General features: G+C 41.5%; 1 protein-coding gene across 2 annotated transcripts in view; it reads left to right on the top strand.

The window, feature by feature from the left end:
* The window catches only part of sh2b3 (SH2B adaptor protein 3), a 55,358-nt gene continuing 33,602 nt past the window's right edge, over nt 1–21,756 (top strand). Inside the window, exons 1-2 of one of the 2 annotated variants that reach the window (XM_044375279.1) lie at nt 1–684; nt 18,768–19,982. In XM_044375279.1, coding sequence (XP_044231214.1) covers nt 18,795–19,982 — 1,188 coding nt within the window. In that variant the 5' untranslated portion in view covers nt 1–684; nt 18,768–18,794. Of the gene's footprint in view, nt 685–18,764; nt 19,983–21,756 lie in introns of both variants that reach the window. The other variant, XM_044375287.1, reaches the window with a different exon arrangement.

Genomic DNA, 21,756 nt, shown 5'->3' with positions numbered 1-21,756 from the left:
CCTGACAATGTGTGATACTTTAAATTAGGACCCATGGCAAACATGAACTCATCAAATAGTTCCATTTATTAAAACTGCATCGGGGGAATTGGGTACTTTTGACTGGGGTCCCCAAGAGATCCAGTACATTGGTATTTTTTAAAAAGCACTAATTAAAGCAGAAACAGAAAACAATTATATGACGTCATTAGGAACAAACTGATTGACAAAGTCATGAAAAATAGGAATAATATGACAAAAAGTAGACATCTGGGGTCTGCGGGTCCCACAGTCAGTAGGTTTAAGGTTAATCTGCATTGTATGCGTCTTTTATTTTGAAGAAAAGGCAGAGACGGAAGTAACACTGTGAATTTCCTCTGTCTTGACAGTTGGACACATTTTTTTGACAAGCGGAAATGAGGAGTCACCACTTTTTTTCCGCGTTAACTTCGTGCCTGAAAGTTTTTTTTTTCCTCTATTTTTTTTTCTCGCGGAGGAACCGTCGCGTGCACTCACAATGAGAGAGAAAGCGACCGTCTTTTCCGCGTGCAGCTTCTCCACTCATGTCCAGTTTCTTTTGCTCCTCGACGACGTCGTTTTAACTTACTTTAGATGCTTCTCAACACATTTCCGTTATGCGAAGTCCAACCTGTTGGTTTGTCGTCGTCGTGCTGCGGTCGGTGCCCATCCGAGATAACGGAGAACGTGAGTATGTTGTGAAGCTGAACTCCTGTCGGCTTTTATTACCTTGTTGTCTCAGAGTGCCTTTTAAAACAACACTTAACTCTTCTTAACACAACCACATGGGAGATAATCCCTCAATGTGGGTATAGCTTCCGTCCAAAATTTAAAAAAAAAAATCGTCGAGAAATGTGCTCTTGTTCAATTTAAAGGGCTTTGCCTCTCATGGTGGCGCTGGCGCAGACTTTTGTAGTCAAAGAGTCAAGTTTTCTTTCTTAAAAAAAAAAGTCCTGTCACATCAGTAAGCACACGTTTCTGTCTGTGAGCTGCTTGGCCGCTCATCAATGAGGATAATTGGCACAAAAGATGTACACCACATGTGTCTTTTAGTAGCTTAAAGTGTATGTTTATTTACGTCAGTCAGTATAATTTGGCGCAAATCTTTTGGTGGTCGCCATGGTAATGACGCAATATAGAACCCAACGTACGTCGTATGTTTAAAAGGCCAAACTTTAACGTCTGTGAGGCTTCCAGGTCCAGGTCCTTGGTTATCCAAGGAGGGTTGAATCGAGGACTTCTTGGTTGTAGATACTTGGAGATGTTTCGGGGGCTTCTTCAGGTCTAACTGACTGGCGGGGAGTCCCAGGTATTTAAGCTCTGTGGGGTCGTTATCAAGGTCATTGATACCACTTTGGTTCGTTAGTGCCTCCTGGCTGGTGTAACGGCAGTCGTTAAGAGTCGTTGAAGTCACCTGATGCCAAGTGTAAACGACAGTCGTTGGAGTTGTCACATGAGACCAAATGTGAATGGTTGTTAAGTCTCCTGGGAAGGGATGAAAGGACAGCATTGTAAGTGGGGGATAAATGGTGTAGTAGACCACCCCTCCTCTCTCTCTCTCTCTGTCTCTCTCTCTCTCTCTATCTATCTGTTGAGAGATGGTTTCTCTACTTTTGTCATAAAAAGTCCCCTTCACTCACCATCTGTCCTCCTTATCCAAAATAGGTGCGTTGGTTATCTTCAAAGGAGTGTCCCTTATCTTTCAGGTGTAGTAAACTGTTGAGTCTTGACCTGAAGAGTTGGCCCTCCTGTGCTGAGCCCTGTGTTTGCTTAATGGTTGTGTAGTTTCCCGGATATACAAGTCAGTGCATTCCTCACTGTATACACTAGATTACTTTTTCTTGTGTTTGGGTGTGTGGTCTTTCTGGTGGACCAGTTTTTTGTCTTAGTGTGTTGCTGGGTTTGAAAAACACAGGGATGCGGTGTTTGTTAAAAATCCCCCTCTTGAGTTTTGAGCCAAACATTTAATAAAAAGTCACCTCAACTGCTTCAGTATACCTCAAACAAACAGCCAACACATTCATAAAGTTGTGTACTTGAAATGTGAACGTTAATGATGTTCGCGGCAGTTAAAGGGAGACTTTGGTATTTTTCAACCTGGACCCTATTTTCCCATCATTTTGTGCAGAGGTTTAAGTTCTCAGGCACCATAGAGAAGTTTTCATACTTAAATCAATACATTATACACACTTCCTCCTGGACAACTTTTCAGGTCTTTTGTTGCTTTAATCACTGTTTTGTGTCTAAGTGACTAATGGGGACAACATTTTTTGGAATTGGTCCAGTGTTGAGTAAGAGTGCTGCAGCAGACAGCCTCTAAACCGGCTGCAATGTAATCCCTCAGGGCAATTGCGCCCATCAATGTACGTCCACTAAAAGTGCAGGCTCAGATTGTTATTAAAAGTGTCTGACAACATTATGGAAAGGACCATACAGAGAAATAAAACTTTTCTCTTTACCTTTCACTTGACTGGTTAGTTATTCTGTCTAACCAAGTCTTGCTCAAGGAGAAGTCTTGTTCTGAAATCCAGTGAGAGGTGACTTGTTGCCGGAAGACAGCGTCATAATGTTGTCAGACATTTATAATAAGAATCTGAGCCTGTCAGTGGCAAATGACATGTTGCTTGATGACAATACCTGCCATGTTAGTTAGCTAGTGTTAGCACAAGTCTGCACCGCTCTGTGTTCCTGGTAAGTTAGCGTTAGCTTTGGTCCAGAGTAGCAGGGCGTGTTTCCAGTGCGTGAAAGGAACCACCCCGCACTCCTTATTTGGAAGGTCCTGGCTCCAAACGGAAAAGATAGTGCTGATCATAAGCAGTAACTGCCTTATTTAATTCTACTCTGCCTCTGATTGGCTAGTACTCGTTGCCTTGGTTGGTTAGGTTGGTTTTAGGCATGAGGCGTGAGATGGTTGGGGTTAGGGTAAAAATATCAGGGTCAGAGCCAATCAGAGGCAGAGTAAACTGGCTCCAATACAAACCAACGGGTGACGTCATGCCTGTGCTATGTCCATCTTTATATACGGCCTCTGGTCACCCCTCATGACTTCTGGATGCGGAACCGGAACAAGTGGGGAGCAGCTACTTGGTTTCACAACCCAGTGTTGTGTAGCAGTAAATCAAAACAGTAATTTTGGGGTGTGTGTGTGTGTGTTTTGGAAAGGATTCACTTCTATTTATGTCTTGTGTGTGTGCATGCGTGCGTGTATGTGTGTCCGTGCGTGTGTGCATGCATGCGTGTGTGTGTGTGGGTGGGTGGATAAATACAGGTTTGTGTACAGGAGGATATTCCCTCAAAGTAAAAGGTTCTCTCTCTCTCTCTCTCTGTTGTTTGCTCAGAAACTCTGAGGCAGCAGGTTTGAAATTGTAGCTGTTTCCTAAATTTTCTGACCAAATTTACCAGATTAGTAGAGCTGTGGGGGGATACGGATAAAATCCTAAAATCCTTCATATCACAATATCCAAACACAGTGTCTCCCAAAGGTCAGATATATATACTTGGGAGGCCGTCCGCCATCTGCCAGCGCGCTTTGATCACAGTTATACATCAAACTCGGAGAGCCGCAGCTTTTTCGATTCATGAGATAACCGTACATTCAATGTTAGCTGACCAACAGACAACATGGCCGACCCTTGAATGAGCTCTGGTTTGGTACCGACAGTCTTGGCCTGTCAGCCACCTCTTCACTGCCACAGTTATCTGTTGTTGGTGCTGCTATATACACAGAGTTATACTGTTTGTTTGACTTTCACACCTGGCTGCCGTTCTATTTGAATTAACAAGAGTGGGCGTTAATTTTTTCTTGTGCATGTGCTGTTCCCTGAGATGAGGCAGAGAAAAATGAATGACATCAAAGTGAATTTATGAACCTTTGCCTTTGTTAAAATATGTCAAAAATATTCTCAGGCAGCCAGTACTGTAATTGGGTGGACTATATATATATACACATATATTGAGATAGTACAACTTCTGAAAAACAATTAACAAACTGTTAATCTATGAAATAATCAGTCAGTAATGTCTGTTTTATGGCCAATCCAGCAATTTAAGTACCTGTCAAACCAAGGTCCAATATAATTTATAGCCTCATACACCTGTAGGTATTACAGGGAAAGCTACCACAGTATTAACGGTATGGCAAAACCTCTAACTGTCTAACTAACGGTCTCATGTCACCATATTGTATTGTCGTCATATCACCCACACTTACAAATTAGTATCACGTTAGTAGCTGTGTCATATTACCTGGCGTGACTCACATAAGCATTATGGCAGCATGTTTGCAGGGTTCATATTTCACATTCTGCAGTAATGCAACATGCTGAGTTTGGCCCTCTTTGCTGATTCGGTCACTTAGATGTAATAGTTGTCACACATTGAGTCATTGAAGCACAAAAGAGAGAAAACCAGTCTTTTGGGTGGGGAGGTAATGCTTGTTAAGCTTGTACATGTTTTCCATGGCAGACAGGTTTAACTCCGTCAACCCTGGAAAAGAGGTCGCTTACACAGTCACAAATGTTTCTAATGAATTTCAAAAGTGTTTACTTCTCTACAGACTTCCTTGGTTTCTTGCAGTTGGATATTTTAGTACTGTCTTCACTTCTCTTTTACTCAGTGTTGTATGCAGGAGTGCAGTTCTGATCTGCCTGTTTAGACACGTAGGTGGCCCCACACACAGCTTATCATGAATACAATAAAACTCAAACATATTAGCACTAGAACCACATGGAAATCATGTATATATCATAAATTATTTGACCATCTGATCATCATGGGTTATAGTAATATGTCTGCCTTACATTTGCAGCACTGAAAAAATCTTGGATTCTCCCTAGAGAGTGGGATCACACTTGTCCAGCATGATTATAATATAATTTTCTCCAACATGACATGATTATTTGGTTGGGGATTTTACACATTACAACACAATATTGTCCTGGAAACTGTCTGACATATCTTTCCTTGAAAGAAAATATGTCCTGGACAGCTTCTTAGAAAAGTCATTCGCAATTTCTCAGTGCAGCTGTTATCAAATATATTCTGTGAACATTTGAAGTGTGTGTGCACACATGCAACTGAAAAAAAAAAAGTAGTGGGCTCTGCAGCCACGAACATCAGCCATGGATCAGACAGTGTCATGGTTGCATGTCTTTAACTGAGATGTTATCGGACGCCAGCTCTTCCGCTTCCCTCAGGGGTTCTAAGAAATCCACTGATGAGACCACGAGAGAGGTCTGACCCACAGCGGCCCTGCAGGGAGAGGAGAGGAGAGGAGAGGAGAGGAGGGGAGAGGAGAGGAGGGGAGGGAAAAGGAGGGAAAGGAGAGAAAGAGAGAGAGAGCGGAAAAGAAGGAGGAAGAGAGGAGCTGTGGGAGATAATTTGGCAGGCAGACAGCAGTAGGAATCTGCTAAAGAAGACTGATGGATAAAGAAGGAAGAGACAAATTAGGGCAGAAATATGGAAGAGAAAGAAAGCTCTTTTTCTGGTGACAATGGGGACCTTCTACAACATAACACACGTGTTTTTGAGCTGTGTGTGTGTGTGTGTGTGTGTGTGTGTGTGTGTGTGTGTGTGTGTGTGTGATGTGACTCACACGGCACTCGGCCACCCAAACAGCTAAGCCTTAAATCTCAGACTTAACTGTGGATTCTCACTACAAACACACACACAAGGCATACAAAGGGGTTATGTTGTTTTGCACGAGTGTGCATGCGTTCATGCAAGTGTTTGGGGGACACACATGTGTCTATGTTTTTTTGTTTTTTTTTTCCTCAAAGCAGCAATAATTAGAGACTTTGTGTGTACTTGCGTGTCTTTACCCCAATGCACCCCACTTTTTGTTGTTGGAAAAATGTTGATTACAGGCTCGATTTTGCTGCAGGAGTACGAAGATGTCGCTTAAAACATGTGTGTGCTTGTTGCCCGTGCGATTGCAATATATCAATGGATTGTGTGTGTGTGTGTGTGTGTACACTGTGAGGATAGTGGATGGGGTCAAGAGTTTTGTTTTTTTCCAACTTCTCCAGTCAAACTTTAGAAAAGAAACACACCCTGAATGTTTGCTTTTTAATCGTGAGAAGTTTCTCCAGGTTTCACAGGCGCATCCGTACACACATCAAATAGTTTTTTTGTGTGTGTTTGTTCCTCTGCGTGTGTGTTTAGCAGACATGAGAGTCATGTCTATGTTGAAGTGAAAGTACACATTCTCATGCATGTGGCGGCAAAATACACAGTGTCACATCAGTTTATTCCCAACACAAGCACAGTATTTGCTGTCCCTGCAGAGTAGAGCCCAACACAGGATTCTTGGATGATATTCCCGTCTCAGAAAGTGGTATTTTGTAAGTGCTAACACTGAAACTCAGTTGGCTCCCCATGAGTCCCAATGTGGAAAAGTTTTCTAACTGCTGAATTAGCCTACCAGGAAGTCAGATGGCTATAGATGATTCACAGCCGATCAGAGTGAGTGAGGGAGTCAATTATCCCTCCTTCTCCTCTTCCACACACATACACACAAAGACATAATATATCGAATACATATCTCACATCTTAAATATTGTCATGCGTCCTGACAATTCACAAAGAATTAGAAACGCATCACGAGTAGGGATGAGTCATTCACAAAGTGCTTGTGGATTTCAGAGAGATGTCTGTCGTACTCGCTGGCTGGAACATTTGAGTCTCTGCTTGAATTGGCTGAACTGTATTGATTTGACTCGACTGAGCTGTGAATGATGGATAGTTGTTTCAACTTTTCAGAAACTAAGCCTGTGTTTAAGGGTTCCAATAATAAGTTGAGGTCAGTTTTTAGTGGCTTTGTAGCTTAGAAACACACTTAAACTGTTTAGTTATTCAGTGTATGCGTATTTAATGTTCTGTAATATGCGCCGCCAGTGTTTATTTTGCTAGGACTCAAAAGTGTAAGTGCAGGAAAAAGTTTCTGTGCATGCATTCACTTTTCCTTTTATTTTAAGTGACCATGGTACATTAAACAATACCCTTTGTGCAATGAAATCCCCTGCATAGCAATAAATATGGTCACATTCTGTACTTTCAAACAATATTCAGATTCAGTAGAGGTATTAATACATTCACTTCTATTTTAGAAATGGCATTTGCTTTTTTAACATTTGGGAAAATAAGAATTGTATGAGTCAGTTGCATCAGTTGACCCTTTTATGATTGTGTTGAAAGGCAGAAAACAATTAGTCAAGTTGTCAATAGAAAATTCATCAGTAACCACTTTAATATCTTTGGATTTTGGACAAAATAAGACTTTGAAGATGTCACCTTGGTCTCTGGAAAACTGTAATGAATGTTTTTCACTATCTTCTGACATTTATAGACCAAACAATCAAGAAAATAAGCATTCATTGCATCCCTAATCATGTAGCATGGTTGTACCTCTGTGATTTGAACATTATATTTATGGCATTTGGCAATAAGTCTGTATTATCATTCATCAGATCCATAATCATGTTAAGACAAACTGTAGTTAACAGTTCTCATGTTCTCAAAACTTAAGAATATATATTTACTTTTTAATTTTGTTCTAGTAAGACATTTAGAAATCATTTGACCAAATGTGATATACATGAGTTCAACTTTTCAACATATGGTACCATATCACAATATAAACTTTGTCTTATCAACCAGTTCATACATGTAGTTCAATGATTTTAAGACATAGTAGCAGTGCGCAATAAATGGACAACACACAAGAAGACAAAATGCATTTGAGGGACCGGGTGGAATTCCTGTTTATTTATGATTTTGTGTAATTCGATTAAGTCTACAGAAATTTGTTCAGACTTTTCCCAGCCCTGATTTGAAATGGCATGTTTGCTTGCGGAGCCTCTAATATAGATCTTATTGTGCATTGTGTTTTATCAGCATTGAGGCCTGCAGTATCTGTAATGCCCGATAGTCACTACTGACCTCATTCCTTGAGTCTCCCCTCCTCACATACATCCAACCAAAGCCAAAACTCAACTTCTCTTTTCTTTTTCGTCTGTCATTATGTGTCTGGGAGCCCTATATTTTAGTATTTCCTCAACGTGCCAGGGTCTGTCTTTGAGGGATAATGATAGACTGCAGACTGTACATACATAGACGTTTTGTATTAGTCATTGGTAGGATGCCGGACAGCTGGAAGAATGCTTGTTAGTGAGAATTTAACCAGGTTATTTGGTACATTTGGAGCATTTTCTCTTGTCTTTTGGAGTGTTTCATATATAAAACTCTTAACCTGGTACCAGCCCTCTGAATCACTGCCAAGATCAAGATAATAACAGTGAAGGATTGAATAGTAATAATCAAGTGGAACGAAATGGCAGTTTAGTCTGATTGTCAGGCTACAAAATGTTGATATTGTGCTGTATTTGTAAGTACAGAGTAGCAGCAATGTCCATGTATTGTAAGCTGTTTCCTTGGAATGTAAACCCCACGTTTTTATAGCACTGATGGGGGAAATCTGTTCCCAGCACCCTAGCTATATAGTTGCTTCCACCGGATTTTGTCTAGTTTTGATACTTCAAGTCCTTGATTGTGCTTTGTGATTTCAGTTTTCCCAACCTGCCTCTCCATTCCCAGGCCACAGGAAATGGCCAGAAAGCAGCAAGGCTTTATTTCTGTGTGTCTTAAGAATAGCAGCATTGTGTTGTGTCGGAGCCTGCATTGTTGTGGGAATGCAGGACTCAGCTAGAGAATACCCAGACCAAAACAAAAACGCTATGTACCTACATAGTCTTTTGCCTACACATGTAACAACAAACCGCATATGCGATGCAAAAGATAAGTCTTCACTTGTTCACAGCGTTTACTACCTCTTGTTTTCTTTTATTAAAAGGTTAGTTTTTTTGAAGAGATTCAGAAAAACAGGCTATACTACTTTATAAATTTCCTAAGGCCATTCTGAATAAGAGCTCCAGCAACACTAAATGCCAAACTTGGAGGTGTAATTATGGCCCCACATTTTTGACTTTGTAGTGTTGCCATATCAGTGTTTCTTTTTTTGTTTTTTTACATAATGTTTCATTGTATAATAACTCAAAAGATGTTTTGCTGATCCTTCACGTGAAATAACAATATTCTAGGTTTTAAAACAGGCTTAAATGTTGGGCAAAAATAAACATTTCGATTTCTTTTTCATACCTGTGCATTCAGAAAGAAATATTACTGATTGTGTATATTTGGAATAGACACCAGCCGAGCTTTGTTGCGATGTAGCTGCAGGCTACCCTGTTCTTGTTTTACCCTGAATCAGCTGATGCTTTGCTCAGGCTATGGGAAGTAAGGCCAAGGTTATCTCATGTTTCAGCACTACTTCCTCCTTTACAATATGTTCTTCAATTATGTAAGCTGTGTGCGTCTCGCTTTCTGCTCTGTTCATTATCAAAGCTCTTTCACATCTCACTTCACACAAACAGGAACACGGAGACCCGGCCAATCCCATCCCTGCGATTGTAGATCTTTTTCATGTAAACCTCTTCCTTTATGTCACGGATCAATTAGACAATACATTTTAAAAAAAAACTGTGTGTAGCTGCTGTCAGGTCATGTCAGTTTTGCTTGATATACAGCAGCTTGTTGCACTCAAGTATAAAACATGGAGTGAAAGGGATGGAAATGGGTCACATGGCGTCAGTTCATTTTCTGGTGTTTTGGCTAACGTGAAGCCGGCTGCTTTGCTTGTCATAACAATATTGAATGGTAACTGTTTTGGTGGGAATTTCTGTTCTTTTATAATGGACTTTCATAATAGTTCATAATAGTTTCATAATAGACTTTCATAATCGTTGCTTGTGGGTTTTTCACTTATGCATATCTTCTTGTTTTTTTACCAAATTAATTTTTGCACTTATAGAAGACAAGGATGGATCAGAGCTTAACAACTCTTGTAGTAATTACAGTCATGATTTTGTCTTTTCTGTCCACTGTTTAAAAAAAAATACTTAAAACGATTAAGCGATTATCAAAATAGTTGCCGAGTTAGTTTTCTGTCGACTGATCAATAGTAAATATGATTATCATTTTAATTTCATTGTAGTCTTCCAGCTTTTAGATGGAAATTCCAAGTATTATATTACATTTTTCATTTAAAGTCTGTAGCTTAACTTTCAATTAAGGAGATTTTTGGTTTCATTCCAATAGTTTTGTAAAGGCAAGCCATGAAGAGCAGCTTACACTTAAGTCCTCTACACATGTTCAGTGGCAAAATGACTTTTCGCTGGTGTAAGGCACTGTTTTACTATGGAGAAAGCAAAACTGTTGAACCTCAAGCAGGATGCAAAATTAAGTTTTTTTGTTCACCAGCCAAATGGCTAGCAAATTTTACAAGCCTCAATAGATTACCATTGTTTTTTTGGGCTGGTGAGTGAAGCGCATCTACCAACCACTTGCATATTTTACCAGCATTTGGCTGTTAGCTGGTGCTAATTTTGTGCCCTGACCTCAAAGCCGGCGCTACTTTGGGTGTTGTGCGCCGCTCGGATTTTACACTTCACCACTGAGCTCATCAGTTTCCACTTTGGCCTCGTTTGTCACCTGTCTATGCATAACCGAGGAGGTGACACTTGTTCATAACGTAACGTGAAACGGTTTCAGGCCTGAACTACAACTCCATCTTATAATCATACTAAGATCTTTGCAGAATGACTGTAGCATGGTGAATAGGCAGATAGTCGTGCTTAAATTAAAGTTCAGTAAATTCCTGCTGCCTGCTTACATTTGTAACTTAAACCTACACTAAACTTACCTCTGCACTGTGCTCTGCACCCCTCCTCATAGATGCTAATGATATGTTAGAGGCCCTTACTCTACTGCGGAATAATAACATGAATATTAATTTTAAAATTTCTTTGAATCTATTTTACTGTGCAAGGAGGTCTTTGAGAAAATATTCCTATAAAGTGAACATGATCACCACTGTGGGAGACATCCCTGAACTGGAGAGGAACTGGTTGGTAGGTTATGTTCATAGTACAGTTAATGTAATGAACAAATGTAACAACAGTAGTTTGCAAAAGAGGTTCTTGTTACTAAAACTTGTAGCTTTCAACATAAATTAATTTTAGTCACATGTGTTTTAAGAAGCAGTTCTTGTACATGAGTCGGGTAGTCTAGTCTTTCCACCGCTGACGTAAGCGTGCATTTTGGCATGGTGTGTGTGGGTGTATGTGTGCGTGCGTGTGTGTGTGTGTATGTGTGTGTGTGTATAACGTGTCTTTGCATGTGTGCACTGGTCCCTGCTTGCCAGGGCAGGGCAGGGCTTCCTGTTGCTGTGATTGTTGCCCAGGCAGAGCAGAGCAGAGATCCTTTGGTCTCTGCTCCTCTCTGGCTCTGCCACCTGGACCTTCACTCCAAAACCTGGCGCCATCTCCTCTCCTCCCTCCTTTCTCGTGCTCTGTTTTTCACTTCCTGCCTGCCTTCTCATTATCCCCTCATCTCTCTGTCCCTATGACTCTTGCTTCTGTCTCCTCCCTTTCCTTTCTTGTTTGATTTCCTCACTCCTTACTGCCTCCCCCACTCTTCTCTCTCTTCTAATAACCCCCTAATGCCCGTACACACATACTCACTCTCTCCCGGCTTTGTAAATTTATCCCCAGCTCTGTGATTCATTCAGTGATTCAGACAATGAAAATTCAAAGGTAACAAAATCTGTTTTTCATCCCAGACCCTGTGATGCACATGTTGCTGCATTTTTTTTATTTTTTTATGTGGAATTCATTTTTTTCCACTCCAGTTTTTCCAGTAAAAACTGGAGTGTTTGATGTCTCAGAGCCTTGATGCCATGCAGACTAATTGAGTCGTAAGCAATAGATTGGATCCGGCTGATCTTGGTAATAAGGCCCGGGCAATATAAAGGTCAGAAGGATGTGGCTTGCTGTAAATTGCATTTTATATAATGAGTATGACAATTAGGAGCACATCCTATTTTTGAAGTAATAAACAACCAAAAGGCGCATGGGGGTGTACATGTGCACACATTCTCAGACAAGTTGCTCACACACTCGTGTGTGTATGTGTGTGTGTGTGTGAGTGAAAAGATAAAAACCTAACAGTGAGATGTGCATGAGCTGAATTGGGTCTAACAAGTGACAACCACCATCACCACTGTGACGTAGGGTTGTAACTGATGTGTCTGCAGATTATTTACTCAATTCACTGATTCATTGTTTATAAAATTTAAAAAAAAATAGTGAAAAATACTACTTCCTAAAGGTCAAGGGGGCATCTTCTCCGGGAAAAGTAGCAAATCCTCACAATTGAGAGGCCGGAACTGGGGAGTTTTCATGAAGAAAAACATTGTATTACTCAAGAAGTCTGTGTTTTTTTTCCCCTTTGCTTTGCACCCAGCACCACTTGTTTTTACTACCAGCATCTAGTGGTAATCAGAAGTGCTGCATCTTGAGCAGCTTTTGAACTTGCTTCAGCACACAGTCATGGCGGTTGCCTCCTGCTATGAATACATGACCTGAAAGCTCAGAGACCTCTTTTTGTGTGTGTGTGTGTGTGTGTTTGTGTGTGTTTGTGTGTTTGTGTGTGTCCACTGCATCAAACAAGAGCTGTTCCCAACTGGGGATAACGAGGAGAACAGTGGTGTGTGAGAGCTGATACCAAGCTCTTGAGATATAAATAGGACCTCCCTGCAACAGGGCTTCCACCAGCGGCACTGATAATTCTCTACGTGTTGTATAAGCCTCAGTCTTTGTGTGGCTTTGTAGATATTAATTTCTTGGTTTTGCACAAAAAAAGAATGCAATCTCCTCTTTTTTTTGTTGTTGAAATCTTACTGTTGTAGTGAGTGGTAATGTTTGTGTTGGCATCATGAGGCTTTAACTTGACTGTGTGTGTGTTGTGAAGGGAATGCTGGTTTAAAGGAAGCTCTGTGTTGGCTCCACTCCCAATAGGCCAGTATACTATTTACTGGTCACCACAGGCATGTTGCGAGATCTTTCCTACAGTATGCGCGTTGAATGGGTGAGACATAAAGTACCACAGCATCACACGTCCATCCCCCAAGATGGCCTGAGGTTGATTCAAGGTTGTGTTGTGTTAAAAATCAACCCAGCGAGCTGACACGAGTCATGAGGTTACTCGTGCTGACAAGATCAATTCACGTGTGTCTTTCATGCATCCTGTTGCTCGATTAAAATCAGTTTTAGGCTGTCCCCAGTAAACAAGGAGGTTAGTTCCACTTCTGGTGTCAAGAGGAGGAACACATTTATGAGGAAGGCTAAGAGCTGTGCCTTTAACCTGACCTGTGTAGGATTGGTATTCACTTTGTAATCCATCCAAAATGGATTACAATTCAGATCACGGGCCTAAAATTACATTTTAAGGTAAGTGAGTTGCAAAAGAGTCAACCTCCCTATTATTGATTAATCTGCTGATTAGTAAAATTGTGAAAAATGGCCATCACAAGGTCCCAGAGCCCAAGGTGACGCCTTCAAATTGTTTTTGTCTGACGATTAATCCATTGACAAACTTAGTCAGCAACTATTTTCATAATTGATTAATCATTTTAAATAATTTTTTAAAAGAAAAATTCTAAAATTCTCTTGTTCCATCTTCTTCAATGTAAAATTTTTTTTTTTTTTTTTTTTAGTCCTCTATGATAGTGTACTGAATATCTTTGGGTAGTGGACTGTTGAATGGAACAGAAAAATACATTTCAGGTTGCACCTTGAGCCCTACAGAAAATCCTCACATTTGAGAAGCTTGAACTAGTGTTTTGAAATTTTTACTTTTGCCAATTAACTAATTGTTCCATATTCACATTTGGTCAGATGTTCAGATAAAGACGTTCTACTTTATACTGCTAAATGTTGGTTAGTCACAAGCAACAGTTTTTTTTTCTTTCTAGCACCTGTCTGACACGTACATCTGTCCCATGAATGTGAAAGACTTCTGCGTATTTGTTTGCTATTTTAATCTTAAGTTGTTGAGCTGCAGCATCAGTAGTTTCACAGTCATGTTTGAGACAGTTCAGCTATATATTTTTTTTTTTTCTTGCCACAGACCTGCAACTGATGTCAACATGAGCCACTTTGCCCACAGTTGCTCAGCACAAAAAATATACTTACTGGCAGCAGTTTCTCAGGCTACTTGTGGTGGCGATGATGCAGGAAAAGCTGTGGCAGATTTCAGTAAAGGACATGAGAAAGATGATGAAAGCAATCAGTGTATGCGTGCGTGTGGGTGTGTGTGTGTCATAGTAAAGACTGTAGGCGCTGAGAAAGAGAAGGAGTAGGGGTGATGAGTTAAGGTGAGGAAGAAAGAAGGGGGGGGGGGGGGTAAAGCAGGAACTTTGACTCTATTGTGCTGGAATGTTTGAAATGGGTTGTTGGCCTGTTTATTCTGTCATGTCCTGCTGCATACTGTCTAGGAAAATGATAACACAAAAATAAAGCACCGTGGCTGAGGTCAGAGGTTGTGTATAAGAGGAAAGGTGACACAAAACTGTATTAGTCTCCTTATTTTCCCTCACAACTTGAACTTGATCCTCAGTCGAGGTAAAAAGTAAAGGAAACATGAATCCAAACACATCTGGAGATCTTCACCACAGAAGACAGAGGATGAAAAGAAAGAGAAAACCATGGGAACAGAGACGGCCAAGCCCCCAGAGGGATACAGAGAGAGGAAGTGTGTGTCTCTGTATGTGTGTGTGTGTGTATGTGTGTGTGTGTGTGTGTGTGTGTGTGTGTGTGTGTATGTTCTGTAGTCAGTCAGTCAGTCAGTGCTGAGTCATTGCTGGGCTGGCCAGGCAGATAGAAACAGGCTTGTGGGGGGGCCAGCTGGAGGGGCACAAGGGGGCATGCACTGAGCATGCTCTGAAAAGTACAGGAAGGGAATTGGTTGTTGTGACAGGACACATCCAGGAACTTTAGTGACGCAATATTTCATGATGCCAAGTTTTCACTCCCTCATTGACGTACGTGTCCCCTGGTATGTTTGATGATACTAATGAAAAAGTCGTGGGCTTTGTTGCATGACACGATCTTAAGAATTCACAAGTTCCCTTCTCAGCGTGTCGTCGTTTAGGACACGCAGAGGGAGAGAGATAACGAGACATGTTGCTCCATGTTTGGCCCGACCACAACGACCCCCTCTCCACCCCCCCCCACTTCTATTTCTTGTGGTTTTCTGTGATCTGTTGGACCACAGTCTGTAACGCCCCCCCACCCCCTCCACACGCACACACACACACGCACAAACCCACATGTACCAATATGCACACGTACACTCATACATCCTGTATCTAGAATAGACCCTTCTCTGCTGCACTGGAGGAAGATGGTATGTACTGTAGACACACGCTGAAGTTAACAAGACTGCTAAACCCTTGTTATACTAGCTGATGTCTTACTGTGAGTGTTTTCAACTGTAGTTCAGCAGCTCATTTATGGGAGACATGGATACAGCAGTAGAGAAGCTGCAGTTGTTATATAATGTATTTTGGATACAGCATTTTTAAAAGCTCTTCATGTTCCTGTGACACCTATTTGTTTTCCTGCAAGGAAGCATTTTATGGTGAGATATTCTACCTGTGTTCTCTACTTTTGCAGAAACAGCCAACCAGTATCATCCTGTGCAACCAGTATAACTGTAAAATCCTACCAAGCTTTAGTTTGCAAAAATCGCCTTGCCTGAACAGATAAAGAGAGAATAATCAAACTGCTCGGTTAAACCTGAACACATATGAAGGCCATTGTTTAGCTGTGTCACCATTAGTTTCACAGCTGCAAAACTTGCAACTTTGCGGGCTGATTGTACAACAGTGTATCATCCATTGGCTGTCTGCAACCCAGAAGCCTCACTCTTGCATCAGCTAAGGTCTGCTGCGCTTCCACTGAAAACGTTACATCCTTCCTACTAATCTTCTTTAACTATGAGTTGAGGTCAGCAGTGTGTACATATTAGGGAACAGCAACAGGGTGTTTGAAAAGATGATGGCCAAGATAGAGTTCTCATTGAATAGTAAGGTATGTAACCCATTTCCTCTTCTCTGTAGAATATGGTTAACTCTTTAAACCATGGCCTCATTTCTGTCTAATGACAAAAGTAGCTGTCAGTTAACCACAGTTGATGGGTAAAAGCATGTCCTGGAGTAGAACAGGACTTTTTTTATGCAGTTGACTTTCTACACAGAATTATTGTGGCAAAGTAGTGCTTTGACACTACTGATTATAAGAAAAGTTTGTATTGAAGTGGTCAAGCATGAGGAAAATGATGTAATATTTTAGGGCAATTTCATGATTGTGCTAAGGCTACGTTCACACTGCAAGCTCAATTTGGATTTATTGCTCAGATCTGATTTTTTTTGTTTTTTGTTTGGCTGTTCACATTATTTTTTTTTTAATGTGGCCAAGATCCGATTCTATTGTGAGCCGGTCACAGTCCTGAACTGACGCTAATGTATGGAAGTAATCATGGAGGCCACTAAAGTCAGCGTCTATGGTTTAATTTATAAGTTGATGTGCAGTGGAAGAAGTCTCATCCCAAATCCTTATGAGGTCTAACACCTCACAGTCCCTCCACTGACTACTACCTCCATCGCAGCTGTCTTCCATGTTTGTACTCGCCGAGTGACTCCCTCCAAGCACAGAATTGTTGCGAATGTCGATCTAGAGTCACGTAAAAATCGCATGACTGTTCAGACTGAGGTCGCATTGCAAAAAAATCAGACCTATATCTGATTTAGGACCACATATGAAAGTGGCCCATATCAAAATTGAAAAGAACAGAGTTCATGTACTGACTGTATATAAATATGGACGACGCATCTCCACTTCCTGCGGATATGTAAAAGTGAAGCCAAAATATCTGCTTTCCGGGAACTGCCATCTTGCTTGTGTGACATCATTTTTTGGAGCTGGAGTCTGTGCAGTAGAATCAGGCGGCGGGATGGCGGTCTGTGGGACAAGCCCCCTAGCTGTCCTGCTCCCTGGCTTGTTATATCATCAAATAACAAATTAAAAACAAAGATATCAGAAAAAATTAGCACTTAGACAAACATCAGCATGATAAGAACTAAAATGATAGAATACTTTAATTTTTGTTTGGCTCATGACCCATCCGCTAACATGGAGGGGGCGGGACCTATACTGCAGCCACCCATCGGAGGGGGGCAATCGAGATGTTTTGGCTCAACTTTTGGGGAGCTATCATTACATCCATATTTATATACAGTCAATGATTCCATGTGATTTGTGCTGTTCACACTTTTATGAACAAAATAGTTACATTTGAGCAAAAAAACTAGAATTAGGCCACTTTTGCCTGCAGTCTGAATGTAGCCTAATATTAATACAGGCCTTTATGACAAACATGTCTTAAAGGCTTTTACAAAATAAACACCCACAGAGTCAAACTACTAAGTTCACAGCATATCTGTGTGCAGCAACAAAAGGAGGGAAGTGAAACAAATCACAGAACAGAGAATAACAAGTAGCAGAGACAAAAGAGGTCAAGTTGTCAAAGTCTCTGCAGCATTGCCTCATTCTATGCAAGGACTCCAAAATAAGCATTAGTAGAGGTCTTGGTGGCCTAGAGGTTTAAGATGCCTATCATGGAAAACCTCTTGGGTGCAGTGGTCTGAAGTGGCCTTTGCAGGTCAGAAATTTAGGAATTTTTTTTTTTCAGGAGTAAACAAACATGTTGTATCATCATCTGCTGCATATGGAGCGAGAACATGATCTAACTGCTAACAACAACTAATGCACAGAGCTCACTGCAATGAATTAGAGGGGAAGTAGAAATCATTTCTTAGAAACATACTAGGTGTGAAAATGGCCTTTGTGCATATTATGTGACGTGTCATGGTCAAAAGACTTGAGGAAAATCAGGTGAGAAAACGAGGTCTAGCGATCATGACCCTGGTATGTGGTACTGCTTAAAAAAAAAAAAAAAAAAAAAAAAAAGCAGAAGGAGCATTGAAACAGGTCACATGTAAACACACAGATGGCCAAGTAGTCAGTGTGGTTGATTGAGAAATTTTTAAACCGTACTTCCTCACTCAGGACTCATTCAGTGTCTGTCCGAATGACTTATTACTGTTTTCATTCATTTCGAATACTTGGCTCTCTGTCATCTGTATCAGTACAATTTGGAACAGATTTAGTCATCTTTATTGCCTCCACCCTGCCTCTTTCTCTGCCATTTCTCTCTTCACTTTATTAATCACCATAGAATGAGATTTCCTGATTTTTTTATTTTTATTTTTTTTAAATATATACTTTTTTAAAGTGTTTTTTCTCATGATTTGATTAACTGTTTTTCCCCAAATTGAATGGTAAGACATTGTCCTTTAAGTGAAGTGTGGCCGTCCTTATCTGTTAGGATATTCTATGACTGGTTGATTGCCAGAGATTCTTTGCAGGCCCATGTAATCAAATTTGCGCTGTTTAAGATTGAGTACAGATAAAATCAGACTTTTGGCTGTCCTTTCTCAATGTTTGAACTGTTTCAAACTTTCAAGTAGTTCAAAGAAATGCTGTGACTGTATTGCCAGTTCCATCTTTAGTGCTCCAGTTCTTGCACAACACACTCCACATTATCTTAATTTGCTTCTAATTACATTTCCATATCTCTCCTTTGTTTGTCCCTCAATCATCTTTTTTTCTTTTCCTTTTGTTAACCCTACGTCCTTCCTCTCTCCTTTCCCAATGGACCCCCCTCTTACCCCCACCTCTTCTCCAAACATTCATTTCTCTCTCCTTTTTCTCTCATTCTGTCTTCTCTTTTCAACCGTCATTGTCTCACAGCAGTGATTCTCAGCCGGTCTGGTTACTGCAATGAATGGTAACACTATCCATCCAGCCAACACCACCACAACAGCAGGAGGAGGCCCAGGCGTGGCAGCGCCCCCGAGAGGCTGGAGGGAGTTCTGCGAGCGACACGCCATCGCCACAGCCCGGCAGCTTGCCGGACACTACCGGAGCTTCGCCAGAGAGCGCCCTCAACATGAAGTACTTCCACCAGAGACCTTTTCCAAGCAGTTCTCCGATCTCTTCCAGCAGCACTTCTGCTGTGAGGTCAACAAAGATGGCACTCCGCTCCGCCAGAGCACATGCTCTACCGCTACCGGTAGCACTCCCTCCACCACTCCAGTGGCCTCTCCCCTTCCATCACAGGCCGTGATTGGTCGATTGCGGATCACATCTTTGTCTGGGGTGCAGGATTATCGGGAGGCGAGCCGACCAAGCGGAGGAGCTGCTCTGTTTACTGTGGTGTCACCAAAAGTGGAGCCGGTGGTGGTGAGCCGGGAACAAGAGCAGCCGCTGCGATGTGCTGCGGTAAACTCCTTATCAGGAAACCCGGTGGTGCTCAGGGGCTCGACTCGTAGTATCAGCAGTGGGTCACTGCTGATTCGTAGCCGTAGCAGCGAGGACATCTCTGGCACTGACCGTCGCCAGGTATCTGAACGGTACTCATCTGACTCCTCAACCTCCAACCCTGCACATGCTGACATCACACACTTCTCCTTCAGTCAAATACAACAGAGCGTAAGACGGCTTCTCAAGAAACGGCCCGTCCCCAGCCCCCCCTCATCCCAGGACCTGTCTCCTAGCAACCCCACTAACATCAATCCCCCAAACAATGCCGACAGAGTGGGCGGAGTGTCCTCTGCAACTGAGCAAGTGTCATCCTCTTCATCTTCTTCCCTCTCCTCCTCTTGTCTGAACTCTGAAGCCACGCCCCCAGCCTCTTCACACCTGTCTAACCTCCTGGATCGTTTCCGTTGGTTACGCAGTGGAAGCATGAGGCAGAGGAGGTCAGAGGTGAGCGGCTGCTGTAAAGAGGGCCAACTGAGGTACTTGCAGGTGGATGACACTATCTCAGACTCTCAGCCCCGCTGGCAGCGCTGCCGCCTGCTGGTCAGGAGGATCAGGGACGCTCAAGGTGGAGGAGGAGGAGGAGGAGGAGGAGGAGGAAGAGGAGGAGGGGAGAGATACCAGTTGGAGCTGTATGATCCTCCAAAGGTAGGAACACATGCTCATGCACACACACATTGTATATACATGAGGCAACTATTGCAAATGTGTGCACGCTGCAGGTGTAATTGTGGTCATGACTTTTATATCCATTTTATATATATATGCTTTAGCACACTTACACAGTCCGACATATTGACTGGCTTTCCATTGTCTTTTATTGGATATTTCTCTCAATTCAGCCGATTGCTTACTCAGGACAGACAGAGGAAGTCGGTTAGTCTGCACAACAACGTCAGTGGGCACTGTAATATGTGTTGCATACTAGTTGCTACATCTGTTTCATACCTAAAGAAACATTTGTAAATATTATAGAGAAGAGTGAATGTGATGGCAGACAGGCAATTTTCTGATTTCTAAACAAGTGACTGTGCCTCGACATCACGGATTCAAGGAATTTCCAGAAATATGCTTATTTGCTTTTTTCCGAAAGTGAGATGACAAGAATGATAATCCGTCTCATAGCTTATTCCAGTCTCACATCCGTACTGGAACGCTTTTGTCTAGAAGTAGCTCCAACATCTAACTCATGCTAAAACCATGATTTGTCATTTTGACAAACAGACCAACTGGACCCTTTTCACGACACAAATTTTGACCGGAAAAGCACAGGTGTAAATAATAACATTAACGAATGGCTCCATTCCATTAATCGTCCCAGTAAGTCAGTGAGCATGCACAATACCAGAACCCTGTAACTGGCTCACCTAAAAGGAATGCAGCCATCATTAATGTTATTAATTCCACCTGCACTTTTCCTGCTTTGACAAGTCAAATTGTCTGCCATGGAAAGGGTTATACAATGGAAATTAGTGAGCTTAAGAGTTCTTTTTTAGAGGTTTTTAAGATTGTTTTCAGGGCATTTCGCTTTGATCTTATAGTGACAGTAGAGCTGCAGAGATTAAGAGGGTTATGACATGCAAGGATCCCAGGCCAGGATCAAGTTCAGGGTATTGCATTTATATGGAAGCGTCTTAACCACTAGACCACTGGAAGCCCTGGTTTTTTTTTTTTTAACTTTGGAAGGAGAGGCTAGCTGTTCCCCCCTTACCTCCAGTCTTTATGGTACTCTAGGCTTAACATGTCCTGACTCTAGCTTCTGACTTAAAGCGCACAGATGAGACTGATATTGATTCCTCATTCCACAGAGGTGCAAGGAAAGTTCAGAACTAATTTTTTTTTTTAACCCTAGAAGTGGCTGCAGCAGGACTTGCATAAATTATTCACTGTACACAGTTAAAGCTAGTATGATTAGAATCATGTAGTCATGTTTTAATTTATAGATTCATGAGTTTGTGCTGATTTACTTGTAAGTCTATACTCCTGTCTATACTATTGGCAACATTTTATTATATTCATCTCGTCATTTATCTTGTTGACATCTATTTGAGCTGAAACAAGCAGTCATTGCCCAATGACCGTTTTTTTCTGTTACTGCTGTTCTTAGTAAAGTAGATGCCTGGTTTCACAGGAGTGTGTTTCATAGGATTGTTAGTCTGCAGTTCTTATATTTTTTTGTTGATAACTTCTTAGAATTTTGCCCACAAAACCCTTTTTTTTTAAAAGTCAATGTCAATTTTCCAGGCTGTGGTGCAAATACATATGCATAGTCTAAATAAACACACATACACACACAAAAAAACACAAACACACAGAGGCACAAAGTCATTTCCTGTTTCCAGCTGTTTTAGTCACAGGGGTTTTTCCCCCTCCTCTTTCAAATCATGTCTTTTTCTCTCCCTGTGTTTGTTTTGTTTTCATA

This window comes from Thunnus albacares, chromosome 2 (assembly GCF_914725855.1).
Source record: "Thunnus albacares chromosome 2, fThuAlb1.1, whole genome shotgun sequence".
Lineage (NCBI taxonomy): Eukaryota > Metazoa > Chordata > Actinopteri > Scombriformes > Scombridae > Thunnus > Thunnus albacares.
The sequence above is the reverse complement of the archived record's forward strand: the minus strand, read 5'-3'. Positions and strand labels throughout refer to the sequence as shown.